The following is an 11,906-nucleotide window of genomic DNA, read 5'->3' as shown; positions in this document are numbered from 1 at the left end:
TCCTCTGGTCAAACTTGTGAATATTTTAGATGCATTTTTTGGCCATCTCTATAATGTCATATTTTCAAATTTTTACATTATTGCAATCTGAAACCCCCCCCCCCCTTCCCACTTTCAATAACGTATCGCCAGCCCTGTCCATGCTACTGATGTTCCCATCTTTGCTGCTGCTCAACCAATGGTCGGGAAAATATCAACCCATCATGCTTTGACTGAAAAATTACATGTCAAGATATTTCTTGAACATCTTGGACATTTCATTAAGCCCATGATTTGATCTGTGGGATAATACTATTTTATTAAAGATTTTTATTTTTGAGGGGTTTAGCATTTCACCAATCAATAGTGGGGTCCCTTATTGTCGTTGTTATGCAATTTAGTGATAGAGACCCTACAAGGATACTTTATGCAGCCAGATTTAGCCCTAGAAATTCATACACTATAATGATAAAATTCTCGATCACAACTACATTCTCCCCCCATTTGAAAGTCCTTTAGCTAGAAAACGATATATTTTCCCCATAATATAATGGCATGATTTCCCTTAACCCATTATTCTACGTCAAAATTAAATTTTCAGTGAAAATGACGCGGAGGTTAAGGATTGTAGAGCCTCTTTGTCAGGGATGCTGGAACGACTAAAGGGGCGGGCTTGAGTAAAAGGGCATTTGAAAAAATAATTCCCAGCTACCAACAATTCTTTCGTAGCTGTCATTTTCCTTCGATCTTCTGTCGGTTTCTTAAAAATCGGCTAAATTTTGGCATAAGGAATTTCTTCACAAGTTTCGAGAAATTTCGTCATAAATTAGGCATTACAGTCGGGATTTCATATGAATCTCATGGATTTCCTACAAAAGACCGGGGTCAAGAGCACTTCTATGAATAGGGCATTTAAGCCCCCAGCTTTAGCCAAATGCAACAGGGGCGGTTAACCCCCTGCGTCCCCCTTCTCTGGCGTCCCTGCTAATAGCTATATACCAATACTCTTTTAATTAAGCCTGTCTTAAAAGAAAAAACTTTGGTGATACACGTCAACTTCATTTGTTTTTTGGGGCCATTATTCGACTCATTTGCCCGGGCCCTAAATTTGGAGCCAGCCCGCCCCTATAACTTGTTATTGATTCGTATGTCGCTGAAAAAAGTTTGAGTTTGTTTACCAATCTGTTCGTTAACAGGCGATTCCCCAATTTCTTGTTGGTCCTAATGCGGAAGTGGCTGATACAACCTTCGACTGGCGACAAAAACTAAACGGTCACATGCTTGGCACAAGCTGGCCCACCACGAAGACGAAACAAGCAATCGCTGTCGTTCTTGGCTGTAAAACGAAGACTCATGGATACTGGAAAGCATTTAGTAGGTAAGCTCGTGTCCTTTTCAATCAAACAAACTCTATATTACCTCGCATATCTGTGGTTAAAGCAATCATGCTGGCAGCGCTCGGGGTCATACAGGGAAATCGTTAATAACTCCAAAAATTGGACTGATATCTTAAAACAAGGCTTGCTTCAAACTACCTTTTAGATGCTTTTTTAATTCAACTACGGTAATTTTAGCAGTGTAAATCGCAATGTTTTTCTTCTACGTTAGCTTGAGGCGTGGCTCCTCCGTAGCTATTGGAGCAAAGAGACAAAACTCGTTAAAAAGCATCGTTTTAATTCAAAATAAATAGCAAAAGGCAGAAATTGCACAGAAAGATACACACTCTTTCCATTTCAATCCAAATTTCAAACATCCTGCACCAAAGTTACAAGATCGACAGTCCACCTGATTGCACTTTTGGTATTCCGGAAGTGTGTATTTTCGAGGTCACCGCTAGATTTGTCAAGTCCTGGCCCATTTGCAGTTGGGGAGAGTTTTGGATAGCTTGCTTAATTCTTATGTGGTCTATAAAATTTTGCTTCATTTGCAAAACACCATTATGAAATAAAGCGGCTGACTGCTGAACGTTGGAACGACCCTGTGTAGCATGGAACGACCCTGTGTAGCAAACCTGCTGAAAATTGTCCCCGGCGAGAAATTTACTGACCAGGGAATCCCCTTTCGAAAAATTAAAGGACCCTGACATTTTTTAATTTCATTACGTCAACTGCAAGTTGAGATTTTGTCCCCAGTCTGTTTTCAGCTCCCTCTTTAGCACCACACAATGTGAAGAGTCTTCTAGAATTATGCAGATTTTCTTATAAGAGGCTTTCATCAGCACTAAAGTATTAGGATTTTGGAGTTTTAGTTAAGTGCTAAAAGTTTCTAGTTGGTTTCTTTAATTTAATCAAAACCGTCTCATCTTGTGATTACAACAAGAACTAAGATCCATTTGAAAATGCAGACTCCGTAGCCTGGGTACCACAGCCCCAAGAAACCGGGATAATGCAGTTTCGTCGGTGCGAATTTTATATTGGGGGTGGGCTGTCTATTGTATTGCCCCTATTCAGCACACTTTTATAAAGGAAATATAGTGCAGTTTGACAATCATTGGAGGCGTCAGCCCCAGCCCCAGCCCCAGCCCCCGCTTTCGACGGCCTTGATAATGTATTGTAGACCACCGCGACGGCAAAGAAATAAATATTCCCGTGAACTATTTTTCTGAGACCAAATACCGTTAAAGCTCTATTAACCCCCCCTTCTATTGAGCCCTTCTCTCCATTAAACGCCCCTTACCAAACCAAAATTCAAAATAAGCCCCCTCTTCATTAAGCCCCCCTCGTTAGCCCCTGATGTCAAACAAAGAAAACATGCGCATTGCGTGGGTCTCTTGGCGGGTGTGATGATGATAAGATCGTGTGCATTAAATACTACCCATGTAAAGATTTCCTTGTGCGCTTTAGAAGTCAAAAGGATACTGATATTGATTCTTTCGAAGAAATCCCAGAGCATTATGGCATTAAGCCCCTCCCTCTCTAATAAGCCCCCCCTCTAATAGGCCACCCTCTCCTTTTGGCCCCCCTCTAAGGCTGAAAAAATTAATAGAGTATGCAGTTTTCTATACCTATATCGACCTGTTACCCCTCGTGAAAAAATCCTTGCCAGGCTTGTTACACAGGAGTGTGTTGGATATGGGATGTGACATTTTTGTACAGTTAAAACATATTCTAAGGGCCTGTTTACATGGAGGTGAGTTTCCCGGCTAACCGAATTTCCCGGCTAGCTTTGGCATCAGAAAACTTAATGCGATCTCTCCCTCATAAGGAAACAAATTAAGACTGAATATCGCAATATGAAAAACTATAACAAGGAGGCCTTTTTTCTCGACCTGCAAAGTGTTGATTGGGAAATGGCTAGATCCACCGCCTGGGATGACCTACCCTGAGTGCCAGAGCCTCGGAGAGTCTAAGGATGAAGAACGGGGGAAAGGAAATGCGAAGGAGAATCCTTTCCTCTTCCATTCTCCTTCGCATTTCTTTTCCCCCGTTCTTCATCCATGTAAACAGGCCCTAAAAGAGATATGGTTATCCTATCTTTATGGGAAATTTTTAGGGCTGCTCCAGGAAAATTTCAAATTACACCCGGCAATTTTAACATTTAGTAGTAAACCGATTATGGCTTTAAAAAAACAAACATTTTTCTACACAATAAAGGTTCATTTCCCATCTTGTTTATTTGGACATCTTTGTTTTTTCCATTTTGTTGATTTTGATCCTTATTCTGACGTTTTATGCTCTGAGGAGTGTCAGACGTTTTAGTATATCGTCAGACGATGACGTTTTAGTATGTAGAAAAATGTTTGCTTTTTTAAAAGCCATTTTCAAATTTTGTACCGCCAAAAAATTTTCACATTAAACTTATTCTGTTTGATAATGCATTTAGTTGCATATGACCCTCTGCACTTAGTTTTGAAATAAACAAGGAGTGGCAGAGAATACATTTCATTGTGCTAGTAGAGTCTGTTTACTTTAGAAATGGATTTTTATAGATCATTCAATACATTCAATCACTGATTGTAACACAGACCCTCTCAGTGTTTATCCTGTTGTCTAAAACTGGTACTGATTTTGGTTCTTCTTGCCATTTTAGGCAGCATAATGAGGCCCAGCCTCGCTTCCAACAGCAGCTACCCATTGTTTCCAAATATCACCCAAAGCAACAAGTACCCATACGCTGAGTATGCCAGTTCTGCAGAAAACCGAGCATTTGTTATTGCTGCCTGTATTCTCTCAGTATTCGGATCTTTAGCAATCATTCTGTCCTACATATGCTGGAAGGATATTCGTACGACCTCGCGTAAAATACTCCTGTTTTTAAGTTTGTCTGATTTCCTCATTGCAATATCGAACATGTTGGGATTACAGACATCAATCAAAAAGAATTTAAGTGACCCCTTCAATGACTTGTGTGTTGCTCAGAGCTTCATCACGAATTCGGTGTCAATTATGTCGTTCTTGTGGACATTGACACTGGCGCTGTACTTATACACGGCGATCATTTTGAACAGGCAGGAGCTTGGAAAGAGGTTACTTCCGTATTGCCACGTGGTCAACTGGACCCTTGGGCCAATCATCAACGGTATTGGACTTCATAATAAAATGCTTGGGTATTCTGCCGATGCCCTCACCGGCGGCTGGTGTTGGATTTACCATAACGAAACAGAACCAAAGTTACAACAAACAGAAATTATATGGCACTTTTTAGACGCAAAAGCCATCGAGATTGTGGTGTACAGCACAATCTTTGTCGTTTACGTCAGAATCAAACTCAAACTTCATAAGGAGGTAGGTCATTCTAACTTTATGCTATTTCTTCGAGAGATTCCTCTTACCACTTTTTTGGTGGTAAAATCCGTTAAAAGTGTTGGTGAAGAGATGCAAGGCTGCGTAAACATTTAAATATTATCTTGCTCATATGATGTTCAGTGGCGTAACGGAACAGTGTGGGGCCCTTGGTGAAAGTCGTGTTTTGGGGCCCCCAACTAAAGTTGAGTCAAATTTTACAGCCTAATCATTCACTCTTTGAGATTTTCCCAGAAAACCCTATATAGATAACATGGAACAATATACGAAGAGAGATTCTGCCGCCAAATATGTTTTTACGCTCTTTAATGGTGGCACATGAAATGAAATAACAACTCCTCTCCTTCCCTAATACTTTGAATGTGAAACTTTTTCAAAATATTAAAGAAACCTGGTGTGAATAATAAATGTTTGCTTATGTCACCTTCACACTGGCACAGTTAAACCAGCTACATTTATACTAGGTTTTGAAAAAAGCAAACATTTTACAACATACTTAAAGCTTTTTCGTCTGACACTCCTCAGAGCATAAATCGTCAGAATAGGATCCGAAAAAACACGATGGAAAAATATATACCCAGTTGTGGATCGAAATAGGCCAATCAGAAAAACGCAAGCACAAGACCGGTATAGTTGGCCAATCAGTGCCGCGAGCCTAAAGAAAAATTACCAATGGAGTCCAAGAGAGAAAACGAACTCCTTTTGTCTACACAATGGCAGCTTTTTTGTTTTTATGTAGATCGACTCCAAAACTGCTAGATGGAAGGGCGACCGGGCTCTGCCAATTATCCGAAACATGTCGTCATTATAGAGTTTTGCACAATCTGGGTTGTCTAAAAGATGTTGACCAATGGCAGAATCACTTGTTTTAACAGTGTTTCTAGACCTACAAGATCGAGGAGGCTGTTCTCTTTGAGGGGCAGTTTTGTTTCGTATGTTTCAGGGGCGGATCTAGAAAATATTCTGACTGTCGCACACAAGGGTGTGGTCGGAAATATCATTCGTGACCACACCCCTTGGTTTTTAAGGATATTCGCCCCCTTCTCATTTGAGCAGTCGACACGCACATTAAATTGGCTTTTATTTAGAACGTGGCCAAACTGTTGTTTATTCCTTATCTGAGTTTTCAATTGATACTACAGAATCATTTGTTCTTTCTTAGCCAAGCGTAAAGCAAGAAAGCGTATTGACGGTTTTCCTTTCATAGTCAGGCAAAAATTCGAGTCGTCTTTTTCGATTTGTTTATGGTATACGATGACAAACCAGGCCACGCGAAAAAATAAAAAATATCATTGCAATGAATTTTCAGAACTAACCAAATAGAACAAATTTACACAAATATTCATAAAACCTGCATTAATAACTAATATTATTTAATAGCTAAACCAAATCAGCGTGTAAACATGTATTTTACTCCGAAGAAACCCCTTCGAATTCAGGGGAATACCCAAGCAAGTAAACATTACCCGGAAATATCTGAAAGCTGATAAAGAACTGAAAATCCACATTGAAAAGATTCACTTTGAAAGTTTTGTCTAAGTGAAAATTTTTCTCTGCCAACGTCCTGAACATTATTTCTTCGCCAGAACCAAATCGCAGGTATCGCCCACTGATTATCACCCTAGTCCAGTGCATTTATTGACATCAGTAGGCCCTCGATCCATGGAGGAGGTAATGAACATCGAAACTTGAAAACATCCCGTGTCGAATGTTACTCTGAAAATCTAGCGACCTTTGTCTTCCAAATTACCAGGTTTAACGTATTCGTTTTACATGTAGCCAGCCGACTCCATAACACAAAATTCCTTTTCTCCAGTGAAAAACTTGCCCATGCCAGGCATAAATATGCTCAAAACTGCACAATACACGCAATGAGGACGGATTAATCTTAGCCCAGTGGTGCGACCTTACTAAAAAACATACTGTGCACCGAAGTTCGCACTATCTAGCAATTTGATTGGCTAAATATTTTGAAACAAAAGCTGTGCGAATCGGTGCGAACGTGCTACTAATCATACTGTGCACCGAAATACCCTAATCTAACTACATTGGTACCCTGTTGTTTTTTAGTCAGGATGCTTTGAGATTTGAATCAGATTGAATCAAGATCGAGATAGAATTAGAGATTGTGTTTAAGACTTTGCTTCTGTTTATGGCCAGGTTTAATTTAAATCATGCATGATTCAGACCTTGGATCTTCCTGCTCCTGCACGGTGTTCAGTTGTCAAATACAACTGAAGCATAATTCCCGAGTAAATAGAATCAAAACACAAATGAGAAATTTGCCAATAAGCGAAAAAGTTGTTGTTCAGCAAAAACCTCTCTCGAGACAGATTCTTAGTATAATTTTAAAAGTTTGACTGTCGCATGTGCGAACGGTGCGAACGTCTAGATCCGCCCCTGGTATGTTTGAAGGAACATGCTGTTTTATCCTATCCCCCAATCTTTGGGTTGTGCGCCCTACGTAGCCAGAATCACATTGTGTAGACAAAAGGAGTTCGTTTTCTCTCTTGGACTCCATTGGTAATTTTTCTTTAGGCTCGCGGCACTGATTGGCCAACTATACCGGTCTTGTGCTTGCGTTTTCCTGATTGGCCTATTTCGATCCACAACTGGGTATATATTTTTCCATCGTGTTTTTTCGGAACCTATTCTGACGTTTTATGCTCTGAGGAGTGTCAGACGAAAAAGCTTTAAGTATGTTGTAAAATGTTTGCTTTTTTCAAAGCCATTTTCAAATTCTGTACCGCAAAAAAAATTGTTCATACTAGGTTTTATTTCAACCAATCAAACGATTTCTTGGATGGACCAATTAGAAGGCCCCATTCAATAACCTTACTTATTTTAAGCTGGTTTAACTCGCAAAAGTGAATGGGCATTATACTTCGATAGATACTGTCAATATTTGAATGACTTGACTTGTTTTCTGCAACAAATTCCAACATAACTTTAAGCTTTCTGTCCTTATTTGGTCCTTATGAATAATGAAGAATATTATAAGACCTAGATCTAGATGAAGAAATGTAATCAATACAATTTCCGTCCAACTTAAAGAAAGGTCCAACTTAGGCAACTGTAATTCTTTTGATGTATATATTATAACACGCAGTATTCTTTCCCACATGACTATAAACAGAACAAATTCGAAATTACCCATTTTTTCTTTAAGGCCTTTTGCACCATCTCTTTCCTTTTTCTTTTCTAACGTTAGAATCAAGTGAGTTAGAACTTTCATTATGTGGGGATATTATGTGTGGAAGCCTTATTGACATGCACATGCATTATCTTATGTCATTACTGTGTTTGCTCACAAATCATATCCCGTCCTGCGCCCACTTTAATGTTGCCTATCAAGAAACATTTGTTTTTATACAAAAACCCGCTTTTCGAAAAGTTTCTCGGCGGCCCCTTCGGGGCCCAAATGTTTGGGGGCCCTTAGTTATGTGTTTAAAGGTGCACACTGTGCGTTACGCCACTGATGATGTTATATTTGAAACCACGTGTTTTTTAGTTTGATATTTTCAGCATTAGCGACCTTCTATGTGCTTTTTTGAATTTGACTGTCCATCTTTATCTTTAGCTGAAAATCCGATCCAATGCACCAATGCAACCGGATGTTCTAAAATCAGCTAAAAGTGCTGATAGAAAGTTGGTGTTCGTCCCTATCCTTCTCATCTTGGGGCGAATCTGGAGTTTGATAAGGTTCCTCGATGTTTTGGTAAGCAACAGGGTGTCGCACAAGCAAACGATTACCGCATGGGAGAAGGTCTTGTTAACCCTTCAGGTTCTGTATTATTTTGATATTTTCAGAATACCTCCTAATTTTTCTAGCAAGGATATTAAAAGCAAAGAGATGAGCAAGGAAATGAGCATTGAGAACGAACTTCTTTATTCCAATCTTTGAACGCAGGCTTGTCGTCTGAAACTGAGAAATTTTATACCCATCAATTTTCAATTGATTCGAATTTTTCCATCTAATATTGCTTACTCCATTACTCCAGTCCCCAAAATTCCCAAAGTCATTTTATAAATAATTTCCATTTTTCTACAGGGTGTAGGAGACAGCATTCAAGGGTTTCTGAATTGCATTTTGTTCTGTTTTCTGAATCCAAAGGTGAATAGGCATATCAAGGATGCCTTTATGTATTACGTTTGCTGGAAGAGACACGCCTCGTCTTCTGATCACCAGAGTCATCTGAATCAGCCAGGCGAAAGAAGTCTGAATGGAGGACACGAATCTACATTTAGCTCGCATTCTCAATCTACGGATGATAATCGCTCTCTTTTAGCACCTGGCTTGCAAATTAAGAAGTACGGCTCAAGTTGGCAGAACGATTGAGATCAACAGAGAGTGGCGGAGGAGGGTGATGGAGGAAATTAAAGGAACATTGGCGATGAAATCAAGATGATAATATTATTCAATTTTTATCTACTGTCAGGGGGTTTTACCGAACAGCAAATGATTTCACCGACCAACCAAAGAGTTTTGCAATCAATAAACTATCGATATTTTAGGCAGTTGAAGTAGAAACGATTTACAAGTCGCAGGGGTGCAAAATTCGCAATTCTTCGCAAATTGCTTGTATGCAAAGATCCTGTGTACTCTTAGAGATTTGGCAGTTACCCTGATCCTCTAGTACAATTTTAAGCTAAACACAAGTTTAAGTATAAACATTATACTGCAGTTATAAATTTTTAGAGGTGAGGCGATCAGTTTATTGTTTTTTTCTACAATTTGTATGTTAGTGGCGTCAGTATCTAATTATCTGTGAAGATTTCGTTCATTATTCCTTGCATTAGACAAGGATGTAAAAAAAACTCTTTTGCAATAGTTTTGTATATTTTACAATTTGTATCTTTTTCTTTCTTGAACTTTAAAATTTTAGCACATTAATTTTTTGTACTAGTGAATCATGATAAGGAAATACACATTAATGGTGCATTTCAATCTTGCCTAGCACGATTTTTTGTATTTTTGCTCTCGTTAGGTGGCCGACATATGATACCAGACTAACTGACGCCCTTTTGCATTAAGATTTAAAAATGGGGGGTTGAAACAAACCCTTCAGCGAAATATATTACTTGGATTAAAGTTCTTTCCGTATTGTCTAGGGGCAACTCACTCTTGAACAGAAAATACTTGATTTCCACAAAAAAGGTATCCTGTCGCTGTGTACGAAGAACACTGGTACTGTTTAGATGCTGTTGTAGATAGTTATGAATACGTTTATTTGTTGCTACAAAAAATAAAAGATGCGGTGAATTTCTTCACTGACAAATCCGTCTAGAGCAATGGTGTAGGGCTATCAAAATAACAAGGGGGGCTCTTGCACATATTGTTGCTAATAACAGCAGGAAAAGTAGAATTTGGCTAATTTTTGGCATCAACAAGTAGGCTCAGCCCCCGAGCCCCCTAGCTCTACACCTCTGGTCTAGAATCAATAGAAAGAAGGCCTCACATCAGGCTAAACAGCTGTTGCCAGTTATAGACGATCTTTCTCTGCCTGCTTTGTATTTGTCTCAGGCATTGACTATGTCTCAGGGCACTCGGGCAAAGCTAGCGAAGTTGAAGTCTTGCAAAGCGTACCTCCCTTGACTCCGGCATCGCTGACCACTATATTTCATGTGCTATAGTCAGCGTTCTTTTGATCAATCAATTTTCTACTGGTTATTTGTTTGTTGGTTAAGCTATTAACCTGAGTTTCAGGTTAGATACGTTGGCTGTGAAACCTCTTTTGCCGGGCTTCTGCTTTTTAAGTCAAAATAAAAAAGGAGAACACAGCACTCATAGTGCACACAGACTGTGTTTTGGGTGTCGGGGGACAGTCGGTGTTTAGAGTGTCCGGACTCATGCCCCCCCTTCCAGGGAAAATTTTGATTTTCGATGAGTCTCTTTGGCTCTGCTGGCCTTCAGAGACCTGCTCTAAGGGGGTCAGTAGATTTGGTCTCATTGCTTCATTTCTCATGAAAGGACCAATTTGTCTCGACGGTACAAAGATAGGATGGATTCTTTTATTTATTACAAAGTAATGAAATCCATTTTAAGACTAAAATTAATTAAACGTGCTAAAAAGATGCCTTGAAAATAGCAAAAAAATTCAAGATTTTCAAGCGATTTCAAGAAAATGACTGCAAGAAATATTTTGAAATGTTTTTAAGCCAATCTTAAGGGCGTGGTCGCAAAAATTTTCTGCTCGGTCCGCTCGCAAGAAAGCCTCTTTTATTCAGAGTTATACCTAGGGCCTCCGACAGCCTCTCGCCGGCCATCCCCAATGTTCTTTTTTAGTCAAATAAAGCTATTAACTCGAGCGCCCCCCCCCCCATTTTGAATTTCTTGGCACCGCCCCTGTACTGCCAATATTCTCAGGAAAAAGACAATAGTGTTAATTATGGAGGGCGCCATTTTGATGCTAGCCCCCCAGGCGAAAAGGGCCAGGACGCCACTGATGTCATCGTATTCTGACAATCTCGTAAATGTTGGAAACTAAGGACGTAGGACCTTCCGTGTATCCTCACAAGGATGCTCAGCCAACTACCCAACACGAAGAAAATCAATGGCTTTATTCACAATAGCAATACATCGAAATTCTTATTGGCGCTTTATCTGTATCAAAGATTACATTATGCTACAAAGGATCGATTGTTTTTGCTTGAAGCCGTGCCAACTTCTAAAATCGGTTTCCTATAGTTTGCTCCTAAGTCCCGTGCTTAATTTGTATTATTATCCTCAGCAACCAATTAATAAGTTTTAGTATCTCCTGTCCTGCATGGCAGGGTCATGAATTACATCTCTATTTGACATTGAAGACAAGAACAGATTTGAAGATTTTGTCCCAATCTCTAAAAAATCTATACACTTATGTTAATGAGGTAAAACATTTGAGAACGAGAACAAGGAAATCGATCAATACCATCCAGTGGCTTTCCGCCAGTGAATATTCCTTTAAAAATAAGATTTCATTGCTGAAATTTGCTCCTAAGAGTGCAATTTTCGACGAATTTGAAGTATTAAAAATTGTAAAAAGTTCCCACTTCGGCGGCAGCCATGGTGCTGCCAAACGTAGTAACCTTGTCATAACCTACAAATCTATAGGGTTGCAAGGTATCATGAAATGGTAGCCCAACCGACAGGCAATTCCAACGGAAGATTTCCTCATTGAAGAAGTTCGAAAAAGACCAGAGTGA

The 11,906-nt window shown here is 39.5% G+C and overlaps 1 protein-coding gene across 1 annotated transcript; it reads left to right on the top strand.

Moving 5' to 3' along the window:
• Nucleotides 1-1,195: 1,195 nt before the first annotated feature.
• LOC135685555 (G protein-coupled receptor 157) lies at nt 1,196-10,737 on the top strand. Its single transcript, XM_089112736.1, has 4 exons — nt 1,196-1,357; nt 4,009-4,703; nt 8,302-8,505; nt 8,773-10,737. Exons 1-4 carry the CDS (start codon nt 1,333-1,335, stop codon nt 9,058-9,060), a joined length of 1,212 nt encoding a protein of 403 aa, XP_088968862.1. The 5' UTR covers nt 1,196-1,332; the 3' UTR covers nt 9,061-10,737.
• Nucleotides 10,738-11,906: the final 1,169 nt, after the last annotated feature.

This window comes from Rhopilema esculentum, chromosome 15, assembly GCF_057945365.1.
Source record: "Rhopilema esculentum isolate cy_ngs chromosome 15, ASM5794536v1, whole genome shotgun sequence".
In the NCBI taxonomy this organism is placed as follows: Eukaryota; Metazoa; Cnidaria; class Scyphozoa; order Rhizostomeae; family Rhizostomatidae; genus Rhopilema; species Rhopilema esculentum.
The sequence above is the reverse complement of the archived record's forward strand: the minus strand, read 5'-3'. Positions and strand labels throughout refer to the sequence as shown.